Source organism: Mus pahari, chromosome 3 (assembly GCF_900095145.1).
Source record: "Mus pahari chromosome 3, PAHARI_EIJ_v1.1, whole genome shotgun sequence".
Lineage (NCBI taxonomy): Eukaryota > Metazoa > Chordata > Mammalia > Rodentia > Muridae > Mus > Mus pahari.
In genome coordinates this window covers 112,288,168-112,313,168 of record NC_034592.1, presented here as the reverse complement: position 1 = coordinate 112,313,168, position 25,001 = coordinate 112,288,168, and the positions used below count along the sequence as shown (strand labels likewise).

The 25,001-nt window shown below is 45.7% G+C and overlaps 1 protein-coding gene across 1 annotated transcript; it reads right to left on the bottom strand.

Moving 5' to 3' along the window:
- Positions 1-706: 706 nt before the first annotated feature.
- On the bottom strand, positions 707-24,592 carry Polr1b (RNA polymerase I subunit B). Its single transcript, XM_021192503.2, has 15 exons — positions 24,348-24,592; positions 22,554-22,721; positions 21,958-22,104; positions 20,470-20,602; positions 17,804-17,940; positions 16,337-16,560; positions 15,601-15,772; positions 13,195-13,366; positions 12,213-12,494; positions 10,227-10,360; positions 7,703-7,873; positions 6,780-6,936; positions 3,791-3,987; positions 3,098-3,351; positions 707-1,824 (listed from the first exon to the last, which is right to left on the bottom strand). Exons 1-15 carry the CDS (start codon positions 24,522-24,524, stop codon positions 942-944), a joined length of 3,408 nt encoding a protein of 1,135 aa, XP_021048162.1. The 5' UTR covers positions 24,525-24,592; the 3' UTR covers positions 707-941.
- Between the last annotated feature and the right edge of the window lie 409 nt (positions 24,593-25,001).

Below are 25,001 nucleotides of genomic sequence, written 5' to 3'. Positions count from 1 at the left end.
CAAACCTGGAGTTCTGGCTTTGGATTATGGCTAGCCATGGCCAAAAAGGGATTTGTGTGGGCCGTCTGCTCTCTTGGACAAGGGCAAGCAAGAGAACTCTGGGAGTTGGAACCTTCCCCAGACCCAATTAATTTTGTGTAATGACTGAATAAAAGTAACTGGAATGTGCTAGCTGGGGTCAGTCTTTTCAAGAAGGCTAAACCCCTTTACTCCTGTGGAAAATGATTAGCATCTTGGTGAGCTTCTCTCTCTACTGCAGCACTCAACACTGATCAATAGATCTAGTTAGTCACCTTGACTGTGATAATGACATCACAGACCACACCTACATTCCAGTTCACCCATCAAATTATATACACGAAATAGCTTTAGTTTCTATGTATATAAAAATAAAAATGACACATATGGCTTCCATTTTCTGTTTACTGTACTGGCCTGCTCTGGATAACAGACACCGTCTGCTACTGAGGATAACAGACACCCTCTGCTACTGAAAGCAGGGAGCAGTGAACCTGGGCCCAGAAAGAAGGTGCCCTGCATGACCTATTATCAATTACATCATTTTTTAAAGAAGGCACAAAAAAAAACTTAAAAAAAAAAAAAAGATATGGCTGGGTGTGGTGCTGCACGCCTTTAATCCCAGCACTTGGGAGGCAGAGGCAGGTGGATTTCTGAGTTTGAGGCCAGCCTGGTCTACAGAGTGAGTTCCAGGACAGCTAGGGCTATATAGAGAGACCCTGTCTTGAAAAACCAAAAAAAAAAAAAAGATATGAAAACCAACTTCAGTAGGTTACAGTGACACAGAAGTCTTGAATTCTCAGTTTCCTATTCTTGGCGTCAGTACTGCAATCCTTGTATAGACCCAGAGTGAGCCCATAATACCCTCACTGGATGAGGACACCTCCTGTTCTTATCTCCTAGCTCAGATGGCGGGGATCAAATTAAATGACGTCCAGTTTCACTTTGATGTTCATGGCTGCCAGCTCAGCTACAAAATACCGGAAGACATACGGCACAGAGACAGTGTCGACGGTGTCACTGCGGCCACAGACTGTGCAGTTGTACTTTCTGTTGCGCATCGCAGACCAAGATGGAGGAGGCTTCTCAAGCAGTGGAGAAAGCAAACTACCACACTGCACACACACGTGGGCGACAGAACGGTCAGAGCAGTTGAAGAGTCGGTCATGAAGAAGGAAAGATGTACCGTGTGCCAACAGAGCATCCCGCTCCATCTCCCCAAAGCGGATTCCACCCTGGACATTTCGTCCCCCGAGGGGCTGGTTGGTGACTTTGTCCCTGGCTCCAGTTGTTCTGACTTGAAATTTGTCTGACACCATGTGTCGTAAGCGCTGGTAATAAACCACACCAATGAAAATGTCAGCCTCCAGCTCCATCCCACTGATGCCACTATACAGCCTCTCGGTGCCGTAGAAGTTGTAGCCAGCAGCCTTTAACATCTCACCAAAGTACTCTAAGGCAGAGTTCTCCTCGGAGAAGATGAAGGGTGTAGCATCATGGCAGAGACCGTGCAAAGCCGCAGACTTCCCGGCCATACTCTCGATGAGCATACCTATGGTCATACGGGAGGGAAACCCGTGAGGATTAAACAGAATGTCTGGCATCATGCCACTTTCAGTGAAAGGCATGTCCTCGGCTGGCCACAATCTGCTCAAAATGCCCTTCTGACCATGACGGCTGGCAAACTTATCTCCAATGGTTGGGTTCCGGGGGACGCGGACTGTGATGCAGATACACTTGAACTTCCCATTGCCTGTGTCATTACTACACACTTTGATGTTGTCCACAACACAGTTTTCTTTACTCCTACAAGAAAATGCATGAAATAAGAAGTCAAGCAGTTTGTTCTGTTTGCTGAGTCTCTCACCCTGGCTGACCTAGAACTCGCAGTGATCCCCCTGCCTCTTTCTCCCATGTGCTAGGAACAGAGAGGCGTGTGACATAGAGCCTAGCCAAGCGCTGTTTGAACTTAAAAATATTTAAGCCCTGTCAACATGATTAATGTTCATAAAGAGTGTAAACTGCATCCCCATCTGCTCAGCAATATAAATAGATGCTAGACGTTATTTATGGCTAGGATTCCTAATTATGCTTATCTGAGAGAAGATTAGCAAATGAAAAACTTCTAGGCAAGTCCACTGAAGCCATCACTGTAAAGCAGCAAAGACAATCATTTATCTTTAAAAAGAGGCCGAAGAACCCAGTATTTTGGCTAGGAAACACCCCTAACTGCATGTTTGAAGGAAATGACCTTAGAAAGCCACTACAAAAGCAAGACACTGAAAACAGCACAGTGCAATGACCATGAATGACATCACCCAAGTGTATTCACCAGGTCATGCCCAACCCCACCACTGCTGCTGGGGTGTCAGGAGTCAGGCCTTTAGGATGGATTTATTTATTTCATGTATGTGAGTGCACTATAACTGTCTTCAGACACACCAGAAGAGGGCATCGGATCTCATTACAGATGGTTATGAACCACCATGTGGTTGCTGGGAATTGAACTCAGGACCTCTGGAAGAGCTGTCAGTGCTCTTAACTGCTGAGCCATCTCTCCAACCCAAGGATAGATTTAAGTCCTGAAGAGGACTCAATTAATGGACAGGGGTTTCACAGAAGGGGTCTGAGCTGTTCCCAGCATCTGCCTTCCCATCTGTCCCCCCATGTGAGGACACTAAGGCAGGGCCACCATGAGGATTCACCTTAGTGAATTCATCAATGCAATTCAACCCTGAATGTCCTAGCCCTCAGAACAGAGAGACTTTATTAGCACAGCAAAGATTTAAAACAATTACTAGATTATGAACTATATATATATTTTTAAGTTTTTTTCTTCTGTTTGAAGACAATTTCATTGACCTCCAGTAATTTCACTAAGAAACAGCCCCTAAAAACCAGCACAGAAGCCAAGTGTGGCAGCATAAGCCTATACTCACATCACTTAAGAGGCAGGGGCATCACCCATTACATCAGGGCCAGGCTGGTCAACACAGTGGTCTCCTAACCAATCAGGTTCCCTGTGACACACTTTTCCACTAACTAACCAACCAGCAGTTCAACATGTTCCCAGACTTACTTATAGTAAACCACGAAGTCTTCCCCAGTGTTAAGGTTTAGGTAGCTGTAGTAAGGGTCACCATACTCCAGCTTTGCACCTATGAATGGCAACCCATCATCGTCCAGCTTCTGCATAACCCGTGGGTCACCAGGTTTGACCCCGAACACCAGATTATCATCTCCTTGCTTAGACTTTTCTGAGAGGTCTACAAACTCAGACTTGTAGACACTTCCATGAGCGAAGCCTCGTTCCCAGGAAGCCTTGTTCACAATCTGTGGAGTCAAAGCGTCCAGTTAACTTATGAGACTGAGAGCAAAGACTTTCAGAATATAACCAGTTATGGCTGTACTAATATTTGGTTTAAGGTAACCAGCATTTGATTTTGAAACTACATTTCTAAATTACCAATGCTTTCAAGCCCCAGAATCATAAATGGCTTAAAACTTAATCAAAGATAAAACATAAAGGATGAATATACCAAAACCTCAAATCAACCTTTACCCATAGTGTGTCTACGGATATGGAAAATATACACACACTGGGTATTTTTCAGTGTCTCCCCCCATTCATCTCAGAGCAGGAATTAACCGCTTAAAGAACAAATGTATTATGGCCTTGAGGACACACAAATATTCCTTCAGTGATCTCACAGTAAGAAAGTTCACAAACAGCAATGGAGAAGGATTGCAGAGTTACAACTAGAACACTCACCATGGCATCCTCCATATCATAGCCAGTGTAGGAGATCACAGCTACAACAGCGTTTGTCCCGATTGGATAGTTGTCCATGTCATAGAAATCATACATGCACGGTCTCACTAGAGGGCTCTGAGGGGTTTGAAGTCGATAGAGTTTATTATCTGATCGGTTTTGGTAAGTGAGCAGTGGAAAGCCCATGGTCTGCTTACCTACAAAAAAAAAAAAAAAAAGTTTTTGTATCTTGTTTTCAATCCTCAATTTTCAACATACTTCCTAAAACTGGAAAAGAAATAAATACACACCACAGGGCGAATAAAGCAAGCATGGCGCCTCTGCTTATCAGACTAACATCAGCTTTAAGAACCAGGAACATCATCACGCCTAGACTATGAGAGAGCAGGCCAGGAAGAGTTCGGAACTGCATTTAATGTACATACACTCATAGACACTTGTAACACACAGCTAACAACACTATCATTTTTATACAATGGAAACAATGAAAGCCACAGAGGATATTGACAAGTGTGGGACACGTATGGATACAAACACAGAAATGTCAGTATTTGTAAAGTCTGGGGACAGAATTCACAGCATGGCAGCTACTGGAAAGTAAGAGGCATTTAGAAAAAAAAAAAAAAAAAAAAAGGGACAACCCAGGAAGAGCCTTTACTCTGCACATATGTTGAGTTTAAACCTTTGGTGGGAACTGAATGGCTCATGATGCATGAGACTGAGTCAAGTAGCTTAACTGAGCCTAAGAACCTAGTTAAATAGCAGTCAAGACTGGCAACAGCCCCTTCAGAGAGGCCCATCAGAGATAACAGCCGACACAGTAATTACTGGAGATACAACAGTAAACATAACTCACTCAAGAAAAACTACAGTCAAGGGATAGCAACCCTGGGGACCACCCCGATGTTGGAACAGTAACTTTACAGCACCCACTATATCAAGCTCAACAGACACAGGAAAATATACCATAATGAATAGAGAACAAACACCCAGAAAGCACAAACTGGTAGCAAGAACAAACAATCCAACAAACAACCCAACCCAGCAGAAGGCCTAGACTGAAAGACACATCGAGTTCAATCCCCAGAGCCAGCATAAAGTCAGGAAGAGAGACTACTCCACAGAGCTGCCCTCCAACCTCCACCCTCATGCTGCCCTCCGACCTCCACCCTCATGCTGCCCTCTGACCTCCACCCACATGCTGCCCTCTGACCTCCACCCACATGCTGCCTGCCCTCCGACCTCCACCCGCATGCTGCCCTCTGACCTCCACCTGCATGCTGCCCTCTGATCTCCACCCTCAACCCTTATGCTGCCCTCTGACCTCCACCATCATGCCACAGCATGTACACCCACACACATAACCTGCACACACAGCAAGGTGAATAACCACAGGGATTTTTATGAAGATGCATGGCTAAGTCTTTAAAGAGGAGGAGAAATAAAGAGGAAGAAGCAAGTTTGGAAGCCTTGAAAATGCTCCAAAGTTCATCAGTTGTTTTTTTTTCTTATAAAGACCAGTAAATGTTATCCGAACACAAAAAGAATCATATTTAGACATTCAGTCAATCTGAAAACAAAAATAAAGAACAAGTCTTTTTGTTTTATATTTTTGAGACAAAGTTTCTCTGTAAAGCCCTGGCTGTCCTGGAACTCACTCTGTAGACCAGGTTGGCTTCAAATTCAAAGATCTGCCTGCCTCTGCCTCCTTACTGCTGGGATTAAAGGGGTGCACCATCTTGTCCAGCTTAAGAATAAGTCTTAAAGAGAGGAAAAAATAGTACACTAGACCGGGAAACTGTACTTTGCAAGCCCTGCCTTCTAGTTAGACACAACAGACTACAAGGAACCCACGTAGCAGCTGTAACACTGAAATAAAAGAATATGTCCACTCAGCATTATACAGCGAAGATTTCCTCCAGGTGAGTGTGAAAAAGACATTTCAGAATAATGACAAGAGGATCTGTAGTCAGACACCCATGCAGTAAACAACAAATCTGCCACAAGGATCCAGGACGTGATGTGGGACATGTACACCTGCAATCCTGGGACAACAGACAGAGGCGGGAGGATACTGAATTCAAGACCAGCTCAAGGAGGGCCGTGGGGTTAGAGAGAATGTCAACTGCTGAGAGCGTGACTCAGATGAAAGGAAGAGTACAGAAGGTACTCGAGTTGACTGTAATGGCCTAAGTCACCAGAGCTCAGACAAACAAGTCATTTTCTTTAACAATGTAAATGTCACAAACAAACTGAAGAGTTCCTCTGCATCAAGGGAGACACACTAGCAGACGCAGGTGACCAGCCACGAGCCTTTGGTGCCTCACGAAGACACAGAGTGCACGCTGGTCTTGCAGAGGAAGTAAATTTAGTCTCCAGCATCCACATCAGGGTCACGACTGACTCTAACTCCAGCTCCAGAGGCACTCAATGCCCCTGGCCTCTGCAGACACCTGCATATACACGCAGTACTCACATATGGATACACACAGGTGTAATTTAAAGGAAGATTTTTTTTTTTTTAAATAAAGAAGTCAATGCTAGGAGCTGGAGAGATGGCTCAGCAGTTGAGAGTACTGACTGCTCTTCCAGAGGTCCTGAGTTCAATTCCCAGCAACCACATAGTGGCTCACAGCCATCTGTAATGGGATCCGATGTCCTCTTCTCATGTGTCTGAAGACAGCTACAGTGTACTCATTTACATAAGATAAATAAATAAATCTTTTAAAAATAATTAATGCTAAACTTCCTAATTCTGATAAATATCCTAACAAAGTCCTAACAGTGAAGGCCACGCACTGAACTATGGAGGAGGGCGCTACCATGCTTGAAAAAACGACTGGGCAAGCTAGTAACAGAATAGACGTCTTATCTGTGGGCAGTCTTTGTAGTATTCTTGCAGCTTATTGTCAGTCTGAAATCACCTCAATTTAATTTACAAGTGCTTTCTGTGCTCGCATGTGCTGACCCCCACCCCCACCCACCTTACCCATCTGGCACTGGTACATGTTCCGAGGACTCTGGTTGTGATCTGAGAAGGGGATGAAGTTAGCGATCACACTCAGCAGGCTGTGAGGGAAGAGCTCCTGGTGTGTGGAGATGCCACCAAACACCTCGTCCTCAAAGATGGCGATGTTCATGAAGAGCTGGAGCAGAGGGAGGACAGGAAGACAAAGTCATGGAACAACTGTGGCAGTCTTGCTGCTTCCCAGGAGCTGTGGTCGAGGCTGCACAGTGCTTATATCACCCAGATCAGGAACAGGCTCTGCCGGAAGCACGGGGAACGTCCAGACAGATGTCCCACTGGCTGCTATGAAGGTGCTGGAGCCAGAACCCAGAGCCTGTGAATGCCAGGCACTCCCCCGCTGAGCTGTCTCCCTAACGCTTTCCCCTTAGATATTCATCTGTATCTACCCTGTCCAATGTGAGGGGCCAGAGAGGAAGACAAATGTTCATTTATTTTGGATAGGATTTCTCTGGGTAGCCCTCCCTGGCTGGGCCTTGAACTCAGACCTGCCTGCCTCTGCCTCCCCGGTGCTGGGATTAAAGTGCACCGTGACACCCGGTTTCTTTTTTTTTTTTTTTTTTTTTTTTAAAGAAGGCACAAATCCATTTGTCAATGGCAAAGATCAAGGTGACAACTGAGATCCGAGTCAAAGGGATGCCTCGGTCTCACCAACTTCAACAGAGTCAAGTACAAAAGACCCGTGAACGCTGGGCAGCATGGAAGGGCAGTCATGCGAGCACCATGCCTCGCACAGGTTCCTGGAAGCGTGGAAAGACAACGAAACTGCTTAGAGCTGGGCAAAGACAGCTGGGAAAGTCAGTCTGACCTCCTAGCAAATGCTTTAAGACGCGGTACTGAGCCTCTGAAAGCTGTTCTCCATAAGCCACACCGCAGCAGGTACCTACCTGTTCCATGGTTCCAATGAGCTCTTCTCTGCCCAGTTCCAAGTTCTGCACAGGCCTCACCAGCCTGCAGGGAGTGGTAAAGAGGAACAGCCCGGGGTACAGGCTTGGTTTTCCTGTCATGGGAATCAGGGCCACCTCCATCCAGGGAGGGATTCTTCTTTCTCTCAACACCTGTTTTAACAAAACAAGAGTTTAGTGAAGAATAAATGTATGTCTTATCTCAGCTTCCCTGCCACGAGGAGCCAGGTAGAACAGAAAAGAAAAAGATCTAAGAGATGACATCATCGGGTAATAAACCTAGCGCCCCGGAGCCACCGTTGTCCATCCCAGTCTCAGCTACAGACGAGGCCACTCAGCCCACGAGAAACAGCAAAGGAGTTTTTTCAAAAAGGCAAGTTTATTCTATGTTTGAAACGTGCGTTAATGAATTTCCTTCCAAACAATTACATGAAAAGGGTCCTATATTTGGAAATTAACAAACAAAACAGGGATGCAGAGAGGGCTGCACAGCTAAGAGTACATACAGTAGGCACTGTATTCACAAGTGCATACCAAAACGCAATCATGCACGCACACACACACACACACACACACACACATTTTTAAAAATCACAAAACACACACACACATACAACATCAACAACAAACCCAAAACAAGGCTGGAGAAATGGCTCGGTGGTTAAGAGCACTTATTGGTCTCACAGAGGACCAGGGTTCAGTTCCCAGCACCCCTGTTAGGTGGCTTATAACTGCCAAGAGCTCTCCCAGAGATCCAGAGCTCCCCTCTGGCCTTCACGGACACTGCATGCATGCTTAAAAAATAAATCTTAACCAAAACTGTTTTAGAAACTCTTAAGTAAAGGGAGAGAAATACAAACCAAAACAATGATTTGAAAAAGATCCTAAAAACTATATATACTTAAGGGATCCGCATCTCAGCACATTATCAGTGAAGACGAATGGAGACTGCACAGAGGAAGGAATGTCTGAAAAGGTGACATTCTAGCCCTGGCAGCGCTGAGTCCTGAGACCAGCCATGCTGTCTTCAACCTCAGTTAACATAGCCACATCACATCTCTGATGTCTGTGAAGACGGTAAAGCTCACCACACAGACACCAAAAAAAAGCTCAAGAAAAAGAGAAAAGAATGAAAAACAAATCGATAATTATAGCTATCCCCCTGTCTCAGCTTTTCATTTGCTTGGGATTAAGCTATCAAGTCTAAACCAAATTGAATTCTTTGGTTGTTTTTGGAGATTTACTTATTTACTTAATACGTATGAGCAGGTTGCCTGCAAATGTCTGTATGTACCACGTTGTGCCTGGTGCCCATGGAGTTCAAAATAAGGAGCGGGGGGCCGGGCGTGGTGGCGCACGCCTTTAATCCCAGCACTCGGGAGGCAGAGGCAGGCGGATTTCTGAGTTCGAGGCCAGCCTGGTCTACAGAGTGAGCTCCAGGACAGCCAGGACTATACAGAGAAACCCTGTCTCGAAAAACCAAAAAAAAAAAAAAAAGGAGCGGGATCCCCTGAAACCTGAGCTATAAGACAGTTGTGGACCACCACAGGGTGCTGGGAATTGAACCCAGGTCCTGTGGAAGAGCAGCCAGTGCTCTTAACCACCGAGGCTTCTCTCCAAGCCTTGAATTCTAATGGGTTCATTGTTTGCATGTGTAGGAGTCTGGAAAGCCAGCTCTTCCCTGGAACCTTGTGCCATCTGGGGATCAAGCTCAGGTCACTAGGTCTGAGTGTGTGCCTGTGCCCACTGAGCCATCTTATCAGTCCACGAATTAAATTAACACAAAAGTTAATAATGAACAGAAAAAAGAAAGCCAAACTATAGAAAGAAAAACGTTAAAGTCATTGGCTCATAAAACCAAGATAAAAATATTCAGCTCACCAAGACAGGCCTCAGTAAAGAGCTTAGGAAGAATAGAAATAAAGAACTCTTACTGTAATCCTAGCTTCCTGGGAACTGGCCAGGAAGACAGCCAAGGCCTGTGTGGACTAGAGTGAGTGCAGCCAACCACCACAGTCATGAGCAACTTAGCAAAGAACAACCAAAGGAGCGGTGGAAACTCAGCAAAAACCATCAGTCAGTGGGTCCACAAGTTACCCCTGAAAAACCAACTACATGAGACCAACCTAAGCAGCTCAGATGAACACCTCCCAGGGCAGACAACTAGGGAGCAAGCACAGTAACCAACTAGTGGCATTCCTACAAAGTCAAGCTGGTTACATAGGCAGACAGGGGCCTCAATGAAATGACCAATAAATGCTTAGAGGTCACGTGTCTGTCAATGACCCCTCACACAAGGCAAGTTCCCACCAGGGGAAGAGTGAGGCACTTCTGGAATTAGCTTTCACCTGCTGACTGCTTGATCACTGTAGACAGTCGCCAGGACAGCTCATCAACTAGAGAAGGCTGAGAACCAAACTCAGGAGGCAAGGAAGACACCCCAAGAGGAAAGGGCTGAAAACCAAACTCAGGAGGCAAGGAAGACACCCCAGATATTGATAATCACCTTGAATCGACGGAGAGTGTCTGCAACTTCAGGAGCAAGCTCCTTATCCACCCAGCCCACCAAGACGCCATCCAGCAGGACAGGGTAGCAGTCACTGTACGGTCGACATGGCGGTGCATCAACAGGAGTGACTCCTGGGGGGACAAGGACAATCAAGGGCGGTCAGTAACGCTTTCTCAGTTTAGCTGTCTAACTCTCCTATTTGGACAACACAAACGCTTTGGTATTGTTTGTACATCTGTAAATTGCTTCACCAACACACAAGCACCTATCTCCTGTAAGAAGACGACTGGGTACAGGGATACCTTTTCACACTCAGATTCCTAAAGCATCCCCCGAGAAAAACCTAATATTGCCGACCCTCCTTATCTGCGGTTTCCATACTTGGACATACACCTCTTAGACATTTTATTTGTAAGCACAAAATTATAAATGGCCACTTGTGAGGTAACATGGCAGAAATGTGAGTGTCCTGCTGTAGATACTTGGCCATCTTGGCTCTGTGCTCCAACTGCAGGAAAGTCTTTCAATGTTTGTTCGAGGCCACACCAACACTACTTAGTACCGGGGGCTGCCTAGTGTTCCTAAGTGTAGCGTGCCTTTCACGGGCCTCAGAGAAAGTCAGATAAGCTCGGGGCTACTGGCTCAGAGTTCACGGTTAGACTTGTAAGTGCTGAGCCCTACAGCTCTCCCAGAAGTAATGGTTCAGTATGGGCTGACAGCACTGGCAGTGAACTGAACGCACTACAGGGCTGCAATTGAGAACCAACTATAGTTAAGTGAGAAAGGACATTGGCACACAGAGGTGCCATGTGAAAATAGCCAGCATTTTCCCAAGTGTCAAAGGTTACCACTTAGGGCTTCATGTGTCACATCAGTCCTTGCCCTCCAAGGACAGTCTTCTACTCTGCCCTCTTCCTCAGACCAGAGCAAATGACCCCCGTCTCTTCCTCCATGGTGGGATGTACTATCTACCTCTCTATATTAACCTTTTCTCTTTGCTTCCTTCTGGACCTTGACACAGGGTCTCGTAACCCAGGCCGACCTCATACTTCCTATGTAGCTTTGGATCACCCTTCAACTTCTGATCCTCCTGCCTCTGCCACCCAAGTGCTGTGGTTACAGGTGTGTGCCACTATGCCTGGCTTGATTTTAATTAGTGATAGAACAAAATTGTTCTTTGCCTGTAGTCAGCAAATAAACAGATTACTCCATTTTCTATCTCTTGACTCTTGGCTATTCTCTCAAGTCCCCTCTCAATGGTTACTTTCCAGCTGGGTGAAGTATTTCACATAAAGTCTTGTGTGTGTCCAGGTAATTGGGGCACTTTTTTTTTTTTTTTTTTTTTTTTTTTTCGAGACAGGGTTTCTCTGTGTAGACCTGGCTGTCCTGGAACTCACTATGTAGACCAGGCTGGCCTCTAACTCAGAAATCTTCCTGCCTCTGCCTCCCAAGTGCACCACCACCACCACCACCACCCGGCTTAAAGACCAACATCTTTAATTGTGAAAACGAATTGGAGGCAACTAGCAAGCCTAGAAGAATATGACTGAGTTTCCCCCAAAGCAGAGGCAGCAGTTGCCAAGTTACCAGAGGCAACAGTCATTGATCTACGGCATCAGCTATACAGGATAAGCTACTTTTTAATGGAATTCCCCAAACCACCACCGTTTTCTACTGAGAAATGCAAAGGTCCACCAGGAACAAAGGCGAACCACCCAAAACTCACACAGCAGCATCTAAACTTGAATACTAACCGCCGTCCCATCTCAAATCTTTCTATCTTTTCATTTTGTAAAAAGGGACAACACTGAGGTCATGGAACTTATTTTAGCTCCTCAGACTGCCCGAGAGAGAAGCCTGAGCTTCTAGCCCAACTCATGCGTGGAGGAGTGAAGAAACGCCCCTGCTGAATCCCCAGGGTAACTTCACGGCTTAACGCTGGTCAATGTGGTGAAACCCAGCAAGGCTGTTCACTGTTCCTACCTAAGCCACAGAGCAAGGCTGGAATAGACGCTGTGTACACAAACTTGGTGACAACCTCACACACGGCAGTCATGTGGTTCAACAGCCCACACGGCGCCCCGTCTGGAGTGTGCACAGGACAGAGGAAGCCCCAGGATTCTGGCAGCAGCCTGCGCACGGTGGTGGTCCTCATCTTGGCAAAGTCAGCCCCTCTGTGCACACAGCGGAAATGGGAGAGATAGCGAATGAAGTTCAGCTTGTCGGCCACAACACACAGGCCAGAATCTTGCAGGAAGCCGAGACCTTAATTTAAAAAACAGTCACTCAAAACAAGGCAAACTCTTGTTTAAAAACTCCAAACTGTCTATTTCTGATTTTTGGTAAAATGATAAAACTTCAGGGGCTGGGGATGTGGCTCGGTGTTAAGAGAGTTAGCCTAACACCCGAGTGGCACTGGGTTCAATCCCCAGTTCTCCCACCATACACAAAAGTAGATTATCGCAACATCCACAATATTAGATCAGGTGGACGGAAAGAACTGAGGTAGCCTGATCGGAGAGCCCTAGAGTTAAGCGGGCACACTTAGAGAGAAGCAGCATTAGTAGGGTCTGTCAGAAAAACAAAAGCAGATTTCTGGATCCCAACTGCTCTTTTTATTTTCCCAATTTATTCCAATACAGTTGGTTCAGGGAGGGGCACGTATCTAAACCCTTGAGGCTGACATCTGGAAAAAACCCTGCTCCAGACAGAAGCCGTCACCCGCTTTCTAGAACACATGGGAATGTGGTGTGCTAGCACTAGATGTACACAGTAAAGACACCTCGCTGAACTTAAACCCTTCAGGGTGGCAGACTTTTGTCAAAATTTACCATATCATGAAATCTGACTTTAGAGAGGGTGAGCTTACTCTGAAATTCCTCAGCAACTTATTTTAATTAATATAATACCTGTCGAATGTAGGCAGGTAATTTGAAAATAAAAATGGCCTATCTGTTTAATTTACCTGTTTTAGAACGCAGATTCCCAGTAGCAAGAAGATATTCAAATGGTTTTGTTAACTCTGTTCCCATACTAAAAATCTTCATCAAATTTTCGTTGTTTATGGAAACATTGGCCTTCTGAGCCCTCTTATCTAAAGCGATTTTAACAGACACTAGCCAGTTTTCCATTTTTTCCTAAAAAGAAGAAAATGTTAAATTTAAAGTAGTACTTGCTTAAATTATCTCAAATGTTTTATCTACAGACACATCAAGGCCTGCTGTTTCTACATGTGACAAAGAACACATCGATAGCACATCCTGAAAGATAGCCCTTCAATGTAAACTGAAGCTCAGGCATTTCTAAAGACAGACAGGAAGTCTAGATCAGGGGCTGGGGAGACTGCTCAGTGGTCGAGAGCGTACCCTACTCTTACACAGGCCACAACATCAGTTTCCAACATCCATGTCCTCTTGGAAATGAGACCTGGTAGTGGACCTGGGCCCCCAGGAGCTGGCTCTGCTCTGCACTTGATGTTCCTACACTACTCCAGGAACCCTTTTTACTGTGACAGATGATATTCCCTTAAACCTCGAGCCCAAATATATCCTCTCTGCCTTATGTTAGCTTTGTCAGGCATTTTGTCAGAGCCACAAAAACCAAACAAACAAACAATTAAAGTATTGCAAATAAATTTTAGCAAGCAGATGAACTTAAAGACATGGAAAAAAACCCCAAAGACTAACAACTGTATCTAAGGGTATCAGTCAATACAGTTGTTTCTTGGTCATCAGAGCTATGACCAAAATTTGATGTTACCTTTAGACTACATAAACAAATATATATATATTTTATATATATATAAATTAAACTAAGCTTGGTTGTATATAACTAATCTCCGTTTAATTTCAAGGCCAGCCTAAGCTGGTAAAGAGACACCCTGTCAAAACACCGAATAACAAGAAATGAAACAGGAGATGGCTCAGCTGGTGGTGTGCTTGCCCGGCAAGCATGGGGGTTTGAGTCTGGATCTCTAGCAGCCGCTTACAAAGCGCAGCGCAGCACAGCAGCGCACATCTGGAATCCCAGCACTGATGACATGGAAACAGGTAGATCCCTGGAGCTCGATGGCCACCCAGCCCAACCAAATTAGTGAGCTCCAGATTCAGTGAGACCCTGTCTTAAAAAAATGTGCCCCGCCGGGCGTGGTGGCGCATGCCTTTAACCCCAGCACTTGGGAGGCAGAGGCAGGCAGATTTCTGAGTTCTAGGCTAGCCTGGTCTACAGAGTGAGTTCCAGGACAGCCAGGGCTACACAGAGAAACCCTGTCTCGAAAAACAAAAAAAACAAAAAACAAAAAAGTGCCCCAATTACCTGGACACACACAAGAACAGGTACAGAAACAAAGATCCCTTCCCCCAACAAAGTCAAACAACCCAATCAATAAATGAGCTAAAGAAATAGAAACAATTCTCAGAAAATGAAGTACAAATGGGTAATAAGCACATTAAGAAATGTTCAGTGAAACCAGGCATGAGGAAATGCAAATAGAAATAACAGGGACTTTCTATTTCAACCCGTCAGAACGGAAGCCATCAAGACAATGAGTAACCCGACAGAGAAGATGCAGACACCAGGGAATCCTGGTCCACTGATGCTGGGAGCGTGAGTGAATTCTGTCATCATGGAAGTCAGCAGGATGGTTCCACAAAATACTCAAAACAGGCCTACCACTCCTCGTGGTCCCACGTGTCACCAAGATTCCTGCATGTCAACATCACTGCTGCACTGGTCACAAGCTAAGCTATGAACAGCCTAGGTCTCCAAGAACAGAAGAACGGTTCAGGAAACTATGCTGTAAGTATTTATAACAGAAGGGGCTTTAGCTGTGAGGAATGAAATTTTATTGTTGGGAAAAAATGAATTAAACTGAAGAAATCTTTACCTAAGTTAGCCAGGTAGGTGGTGGTGGTGCATACCCTTAATCTCAGTGCTTGGGAGGCAGAGAACAGCCTGGTCTATAGAGCGAGTTCCAGGACAGTCAGAACTACACAGAGAAACCCTGTGTTGAAAACCGAAGGAAGGAAGGAAGGAAGGAAGGAAGGAAGGAAGGAAGGAAGGAAGGAAGGAAGGAAGGAAGGAAGGAAAGAAGGAGGGGAGGGAGGAAAAAGGGAAGAAGGGAGGGAGAGAGGGAGGGCAGGCCAACCAGGTCAGTCTCAGGAAACGCCTCTTATTTGGGAAACCCAGATTTTTACATGGAAACAAAATTACATACAGATGACACACAGCCTGGCATAAGCTTGAGTTTTGACTAAGTCCCTCACTGCCAAGCAAAGAAGAGAGGCTGTATACTAGGAATTATTAGCATGCAGACAGTGGCATCCAAGCACGCCAGTGGCACAGTGGCCCATGGACAGCAGCAGGCACTCACCTTCAGAAACATGAGGAAGAGCTGCCCAGGGGTGAGGACTTCCTGGTTCACTAAACTATCAGGGTTGTCCTCCATGCACTCTCCTCTGGCTAAAGCGAACAGCTTCCGGGTCATGAGGCAGAGCAGGTAGAACTTGTCAGTGTTGGACTTCAAGTGGATGCAGATGCACTGGCTGAGAGAGAAACCACCTTAGTTAGAGCAGCTCTGCTTTTTCCTGCTCCATTTCCTGCAACCAGGGGCCTAGTCCGAGTTTAAGTAACATTTCCTATTCGCCTAATTTCTTTTTACCTTCACTGGTAACCTTGATGGAATATTGCCACAAAGTCTGGAGCTGTGCTCACCATATGACAAGGAGTAAAGATCCACACAGAGCTACTCCAGCTCAGTTAAAAATAAGACTTAATTTTCTCAGCAACAATGGCCACATCCCAATTGCTGGAACCCTGCTCCTTTAATACAGTGTTTATGTAATACAAACCTATGGCTACAGGGAAATAGGGCCCCACAACTTACAAAGGTACAGAGAGGAAATGTGTATCTATGGACAGACTAAGCGAGCATTTTGTAAATGTAACAAAACACCAACACTAGTGACTTCCATTGACTACTGTCTTACTTGGACACTGTTGCAAATCTGAAATTATTGTAGAACACAGAAGCAAAGCCTCCTTCCTGGCTAGGACCAGCTTCCCACCAGGCTCACTTCCCCGCATGCTCTCCCTGCGAGCACACATACTTAAGCAGGAACTCGGCAGCTTCCACGTTAGGGTACCAATCAGGAAGGCTGAGCTTCACGCGGAAGTGTCCTCCCAGGTAGTCAAGCACCTGCTTCTGTGTGTGACAACCCTCTTCCATGACAATCCTCAGCATCTGAGAAACAGAATTCCTAAAGAAAGAGTCCTCCTCCTTGCCCTTGATAAGCTCCTGGAAAATCTGATAATCAGAAAAGCTCACGAGGGCCTGAAACAGAAAAAACGATTTTTAAAAAAATAAACATTTTTTTTTTAACAACAACCAAATATTTAATTTTTCTGAGCTACCTCTCAACCCTGCCACCCCCACCAAAAATCTTAAATGCCCAAGCAAAACCAGCCCTCCAAAACAAAGCAGTGGTTTTTAAAAAATCGGCCAAACAGCGAAGTCCAGTGATCCTACTGGGTATTCAGAACTTCAATTATCTCCTCCCATTACGATTAGGGCTGTCCTACATCACCAAGAGAGATACGACAGGAAAGGGAGACGCCACATTCCCAAGGTCAGGTCATAAACAGACTGCCACTGGGCGGTGGTGGCGCAGGCCTTTAATCCCAGCACTTGGGAGGCAGAGGCATGTGGATTTCTGAGTTCGAGGCCAGCCTGGTCTACAAAGTGAGTTCCAGGATAGCCAGGGATATACAAAGAAACCCTGTCTCGAGAAAAAAAAAAAAAAAAAAAGAAAGTAAGAAAAACAGACTGCCTTCAACCCCATTCTCTGAGCTAACTCTCCATGAGGACAAGGAACAGAGACCTCCTGCCAACAGCCACCAAGTGAGCCAGCTAGCTGGGCACTGGGTCCTGGAGCATGGTCAGTCCAGGTGATTACATCACTTCATTTATTATAAAGTTTGAATTCTTCATCAGAGAGAGGGTGTGGTGCCTGTGTGTGTGTGTGTGTGTGTGTGTGTGTGTGTGTGTGTGTGTGTAGGTCCACAGGCCACAGCACACATCCGGAGGTGAAGGAGGACAGGGTCTGGGGAGACAAGTCTTTCCTTCCGCTGTGGGTGTTGGGGGCTGAGTTCAGGTTGTCAGTCTTTCATGGCAGGTGTTTTTCCTGGAGGAGTCATCTCAGCGGCCCACAGCACCTCAAACACTTCAGTGTGGCCATGGAATCAGGCTACTCACAAATTCACAACCCCAGAAACGCTGAGAGAAGATGTTTATTGATATTTCAAGCTACCAGAGGCTAATTAAAAACTAGCATGTATGGTTTGGTTTGGTTTTTGATGGGGAGGTTGGAAACAACAAAGTCTTGGCATGTTGCCCTACCTGGCCTAGATCTTGCAACCTCCAGTCTCATACTACCAAAATGTTTGGGTAACACATATGCACATGTACTTTGTAACAAAGAGAAACCATCCTGCCATGGTTGTACGTGGGATGTGTGCAGGACACAGCTTCCAATGAGTTTATTCACAGCAAAAGACAGGTATTCATCTCATCTCACCTTAAGTGCAAATCCCAAAGGAAGGAAAAAGAGCTCTTTGCGGTAAATAAAGTTTAACATAACCGTGCCGTTCTCCACATAGTGCAGGTTCATGTTGACCGCGGAGTGCTCCTCTCTCACACAGTGCATGGAGATCCCTGTTCAAAGCAACAGTAGGCAATCGTGGGCAGAGTATTCATTTTCCTTCTGACCACTACCACAATCAAAGGCAAATCGCTTGTTAAGATGAGCCAAGACCTGGCGTGATAGCACACACCTTTAGTCCTAGCACTTGGGAGCAGAGGCAGGCAGACCTCTGTAAGTTTGAGGCCAGTTTGGTCTACATAGTGAGTTCTAGGACAGCCAGGGCTACATAGAGAGAAACTGTTTAAAACAAAACAAAACAAAAAACAAAAACTTAAAATTATATTACTTAGATTAAATTAACCAAGGCTGGCAATCAAAAATGTCTATAGACCACTGCCAAATGTTTACAGGGTTACCCTGTGAAATAAATGAAGCTGTGAATTTGGCCAAGCCAAGGTTACCATCAGCTGGGGCTCATGTCCTATAGCACCTTATATTTGGATCACCCCACAGGGCATGTGATCCAAATCCTCACTGCCCTGTGGGACGGGTCCAGACACGGTTGCTTATCTAACATCCTGATGGAGAAGAGCAGAACTCAAGACTTCAGGTTTATAGACACTACATCAGTAAAGCAAAAGGACCAATGGCTACATGTTTTAACATACTGAGATGCTGTTCTCCTAGGTGTTATATCTATGGTAACAATTACAGGATTATTATCTCAACTATAAAAACAAATTTTATATATGTAATATAATATAATATATGTAATATAAAAGTTTTATAGAGAATGCCATATGCCATCTTACAGTGCCAGGCACTGTCACAGGCAGCATTAGAACACAGACTAGTCCCCCTTGAGGATATGCCAAGGCAGCCTGAACCAGGGGGGCCTCTGAGGCCTTTGTTCACAGGTACTCAGTCAGGCTAGCCTTCATCTTCAAAAACAATACCATAAATATATGGATTCTTCCAGATTAAAAATATACAAAGGATTTTCATTATGAAATCACTTTCTGTGATTTCTCAAGTTTTCTTAGTAAACAGCATATATATAATAAAGCAATTTGATGCACATATACAACAGGTACCAACTTATACACATATACAATGGTGCCAACTAACCACGATCCACTTGCAACCTTTCAGCTTCACCATGGAGCACAGGCCACGTCCACTCAGGAGAAACCGCATTTCACTTCTGAACTGAGACCTGCTCCTAGGCTAACAATGTGTATTTCCTCAGGATGCTGGACAGCAGCGGTTAGCCACAGCTCCCAACCAGCCCAGAGATGGAAAAGAAAACCAACTGACACTCTTCAGGCTCCGGAGTTGCCAGTGTTTCGAACAGTGTGTATATACTCGCCACATGTACAAAAAGCTAATCTGTGTGCGAGCACAAGAGGATCGATACTTGCTCACAAAACAGGCTTTGCTTTAGGGGAGTTTTCCAAAGTGTATGCTGCTGTATTAATACCTGTTCTTAGCACTTCTGGCCTTGCCAAGCTAAGCTACCATGTGTGCAGGTCACTGTACTGAGTGCATTATTATGTGTGTGTGGTGTGTATATTATATTTTATATATATATATATATATATATATATATATATATATATATATATATATATATATAGAGAGAGAGAGAGAGAGAGAGAGAGAGAGAGAGAGAGAGAGATAAAGCACGCAAAAGCACGTGCGCACGAGTGAGTGAGCTGTCCAACATGGATGCTGTGAATTGAACTCAGGTTCTCTGAAGATTACAAGCTCTGAAACTGCTATCTCTCCAGCCCCTTTAAGTGCATTTTTAATGCACAATACTTTCAATTTACTTCAGGCTTAGGAAGACAGAACCCCGCTAGCTGAGAAACATGCATAGCAATGACCATAATCAAACTGATTAAAACATCAATTACCACACACAGTCGCCAGCTGTGTATATCTGTACATGTGGGATCCAGACACTTAAAAAAATCTCCTCCATTTTTAAATTTCAAATAAACAAAACAGTATCATTAACTACAGTCACAGTGCTATACACTAGCACTAGATTGTATTCAAGTATGTGTGTGCTCATTCACATGTGGGGGGCTGTTACTCTCCTACCCAGGCACAGGTAGTGTGTGTGTGCATCTCTGTGTGCAGGTGTTACTCTCCCACGCAGGCACAGGCAGAGACCAGAGGCTGGCATCCAGATGTCTTCCTTATTCTCTTTTGCTTTTTTGAGACAGGGTCTTTCCCTGAACCTAGAACTTTCTCCCTTGGCTAAACTAGCTGTAGCCCCTGCCTGGGGCTCCTGTCCCCTCCCCTCCAGTGCTAGGATCAGAGATGAGCACTGCTATACCCCTGTTGTCTTTAAATGTGGGTGATGGGGACCCCATGCTTTCCCACTGAGCCACTTCCCAGCCCTGTCCTTAGCCTGTAGCTTAAAGTTTACACATGGATCAACACTTCCTGCCAGCCCCCACCCTGAACCTTATAGAAGTGCTTAATAGAAAACCAAAAATAATGTAAGGGAAACACAGTAACTATTTTGTAGAGTTGGTAATGGTTTTCAGGTTGTCTCAAGCAACATTCCGACTACCTTCAGGAAGACTCACCAAACTGAGTGTAGCCGAGTCCTCTGCTTTTCCATTTCGGCCTTACCATGGCGATGGGGAAATTTCTCCGGGGCATAATCAACATGCGGATGACTTTTTCTATGCCATTGATTATAAAATAACCACCCATTTCCTGCCAAAGACATGGTTGTCAGCTGTTAAACAACTAGACACAGCTATTTCTCGCCACCGAAGTGCGACCCTCAGAAGAGGCACACTCTGGTCTCTGGAAACAGAACAAGCTCCAGGGTAAGTCGTGTCAAACTCACAAGTGTGATCCAATAGACGCAGAGAACAGGATGTCAGGAAAACAGGGCCATCCCTTCCAACAAGACAGGCTCAGTCACACTTTTCTTTCTGTCCCAAATTATTTCAATTTCTAATTTAAACAAACAAAACTTGCTCCAAAAATCTAAAGATAAAAATACTAACCAGTTTTGCTTCCAAATGGGCTCCCGGGTAAGCTAAGAAAATAATGACAAAGAAAGAGGCTGACTACACGCGAGCTCTGCTAACTACAAATCCGGACCAGACAAATATAGGAAAATAGGTTTAATGATAAAAAAAGAGTATATACTAACGGTCTGCTATCAAACAGGCAGACCCCGCTGCAGCTCTGTGAACAAAGCACATGGTTCTCCTAATGATAGGTATGCCTGCTTCACTAGAGGAAAAGGAGGCTTGGGGTGACTTAAATTCTCCAAAGCCCCACACCTGATAAATAGGGTGGCTGAGTATCACATCCTGATTGGACACCCACACCTTCTTCCCACGGCCTGACAGTTTCCTCAGGAATATGCAGAGTTTGCGCATCCTCCTCACTTCGCCTCAATAGCCCACAGCCACCTTCGCAGCTAAAGAAACAAAGGAAAGCGTACAGGAACCACCCAGGAAGCTCAGGGAACTTTACAGGCAGCTCCTACAATACTTCCATGGTTCAGTATTCATGTAAATATATCTGTGGATAACTTGGAAACCTAGGACCAGAAACACGGCTCAGCAGGTAAAGGAATTTGCTGTGGAGCCTGACGACCTGAGTCCACGCCCTGACCAACACCTGACGTGTTGTCCTCTGACCTCTACATATGGTCAGAGGATACCAAGTGACTAAAGCAGCCCCCCACCTCCCTTGCCCACCCACAATAATGACATAGCCAGGCTTGAGGGTATACACCTTTAATCCCAGGGTAGGTGGACGTGCAAATTAAAGTGGATCTCTGCGAATTGATCCACACAGTGAGTTTCAGGCAAGACCCATCCCATCTCACTTCCCAAAAATAAAAAGAAGGGAAGGAAGGCAATAAAAGAGAATTTGGATTGGAAGTGCAGCTTGGTGGCAGACTTAAGTTTCACACATGCAAAGGCTCAACACGGCTTCAACAGATTGTGGTAAGAGTCACGCACAGTACAGACACGATGACACCAATGGTCCAGCCTCCCGTTTCCTCACCTTCGCCACTGCCCCACAGCTTCGATTCCTGCACTCACCTCTGCCTCCTCATGGTGCTCAATGAGGACTCGAGGAGGAAGGTTGTATAAGTTGCAAAGCTTGGACTTCACCATGATGGGAACATAGCCAAGAAACTGTTTAATGATCCCTTTGGGGACTCCATTCACGGCCCAGCTGATATCAGCCTACATGTGAATAAAAGAAAAAAAAATATCATGACCTACAAGAATAAATATTTAAGTAAAATTTTAGCTATATCTGTTTTTATTTTCTGTTTTTATTTTGCCTACATATATGTCTATGTACCAGATGTGTGTCTGTGCCAGTGGAGGCCAGAAGAGGGTATTACATCTACTGGGACTGGAGTTACCGGCAGCTGTGAATCACCATATGGTGCTGGGAACCAAACCCTGATCCTCTAGAAGAAAAGGCAGGGCTTCTAACCACTGAGCCATCTCCCCAGCCTCACAAATGAGTATGTTAAAAGGAGGAAGAGGCCACAGGGAAGTGACTTCATGTTTTGGATGACACACAATTGCTTTAGATGAAGATACAATCACTTCAGTGGCAACAGTCCTCGTCTCAGAAGTGTGCAGGGACAGCCACCTGCTGTCACTATGTCACTAATGCTCACCGTCAGCCTCCCTCGGTAGGTGCTCTTTCGGCCGCGGCACTCAGCTGGATAAACGTTGAGCTCTTTGCAGATGGTCCCTTTGGGCACTGAGGGTGGACTGATGACAGCATCCACAAAGGTGAGAGATATGCGCTCATCTTTGAAAGCAAATTCAAAGGGAGGTATGGCCTGAAAGACAATTCATGCTGCTAAATCACTTGCATTTTTCAACACACTTTTCACTAAGACTCCCCGAAATCACCACAGTCTACACTCACTGACATCTACCACACCAATGCCACAAATCTAAAAGGGACAACTAAAGTTACAACCAACTGGTAACTTGGCCAACTATTTAACTTTTTTGATGGTACGCTATGTATTTGATTTGCAGTAGGTTCTACCGCTTTTCAGGAGCAAGTATAGGGACACTCTTCTTTTTTTTTTTAAAAAAAGATTTATTTATTACATGTAGGTACACTGTTATCTGTCTTCAGACACTCCAGAAGAGGGCATCAGATCCCATTACAGACGGTTGTGAGCCACCATGTGGTTGCTGGGATTTGAACTCAGGACCTTCGGAAGAGCAGTCAGTGCTCTTATCCGCTGAGCCATCTCACCAACCCCCAGGGACACTCTTCTGATCTCAATGCTCAGCTTTGTACATTTGATTCCCTCAGACTGAAGCCTGGTAATTCGAAGAGTTCTAAATGGCTTCCATATTGTCAAGTCTCAGTCCGGCAGTCAAAGCTCTTCAACATATCCCCATCCCTTGTTCTCACAATACAGTTGTCGGGCAATGAAAGCTCAGGGTACTGTCTACTACATATGTCTCTCCCTGAACCCACCCCGCCTCCCACGGGAGGGCACCATCTTCCTCCCTTAGCCTTATCTAATGCAGAGCTTTCTAAACACCAGGATTAGTCGCAGCATTTCCCCGGTGCTCCTGATTCAGAAAGCGCCACATCTTAGAGCAGTTCTCAAACATGTATGGCATTGACTGCTTGCTGGTGCCTGCTACTGCTACACAACCAACAACCAACATCCAAAGTGAGGAGCACTTAAACCTGAGAGGTGTCTTACTCTCAGAGCGTGGTGGTGGTGGTGGTGGGGAATAAAGATGCCAACAAAAAGAGACTCCCCTGGACTTTTTATCTTCCTCAACATGCCCAACTCAGAACAGGTGTTAAGTTTTTCTCTTGCAAATTCTTAAGAGGAAGAAGGCGGGCGATGGTGGTGCACACCTTTTTAATCCCAGTGCTCGGGAGGCAGAGGCAGAAAGATCCCTGAGTTCGAGGCCAGCCTTGGTCTACGGAGCTTCAGGACAGCAAACGCTACACAGAGAAACCTTATCTCGAACTGTCCCCATTCTCCCGTCCCCAAAAGAAAACTTTAAGGGAAGCAAACAGAAGGATGTGCCTTGCTGATCAGCCTGGAACCTTCTCAGGTAGTTTTAGAACGGAAGACTCCAGGTGTGAAAAGGCGCGAGCGCTGTGAACAGGCGGAAAACACAGTCCCAAATAGATCACCTCCTCACTCTCATCTCACAGTACCCAGAAATGGTTCACCCCAAACCAGACTAGTACTCACATATAAAGCCAGAAATCACAAATACAAGTTTCCCTACACCTCTAGGCTTATGATTGGTTTTTTTTCTCTGAACTACCTAAAGCATTGCAGGGTGAGTTCGCGTCCCTATTTGAGGTCATACTGTAGCCCCCCCCCCCCACTCCGGCCACTTCCCCCAACCGCAGGGACGCTCCAGGACCCCTCCGGCCAAGAGTAGGGCTCCGGAGCGGAGTGCGCGCCACTCACCTGCACCGCGTGGCTCAGCCCCTCCAGCACCGCGTAGTTGAAGGAGTCCACGTGCGCCCGCGTCAGATCCTGCAAAGCCGCCTTTTGCTGCTCCGGGGGAATCGCGTACGAAGGGTCGGTTAAATGCTTTAGGCTGGGCCCCCTGGGCAGGTTCCGCCACCGGCCGTCGAGATCCATGCTTCTGCCAGCCCCGGACGGGAAACAGGAGCAAAGACTCCACTCGTGGCCCGCTGGATGGCCGGACCAACCCCACAGCCGCCCTACCCCGTGGCCTGCTGGGAAATGTAGTTCCTCTTGTTCGGCCCGCCCCACCCTGGTCCTTTTATTTCTCAGGGTCGACTGGAAACTTAAACCAAGGCGTGATTGGACCGGTTAAAATTACACACAGGCCGGGCGTGGTGGCGCACGCCTTTAATCCCAGCACTCGGGAGGCAGAGGCAGGCGGATTTCTGAGTTCAAGGCCAGCCTGGCCTACAAAGTGAGTTCCAGGACAGCCAGGGCTATACAGAGAAACCCTGTCTTGAAAAACCAAAAAAACAAAAACAAAAACAAAAAACTTACACACAGATACGCAGACATGCCTTTAATCCCAGCAATCAGGAGGCTGGATCTCTGTGAGTTCAAGATCACCCTGGTCTACAAGGCAAGTTCCAA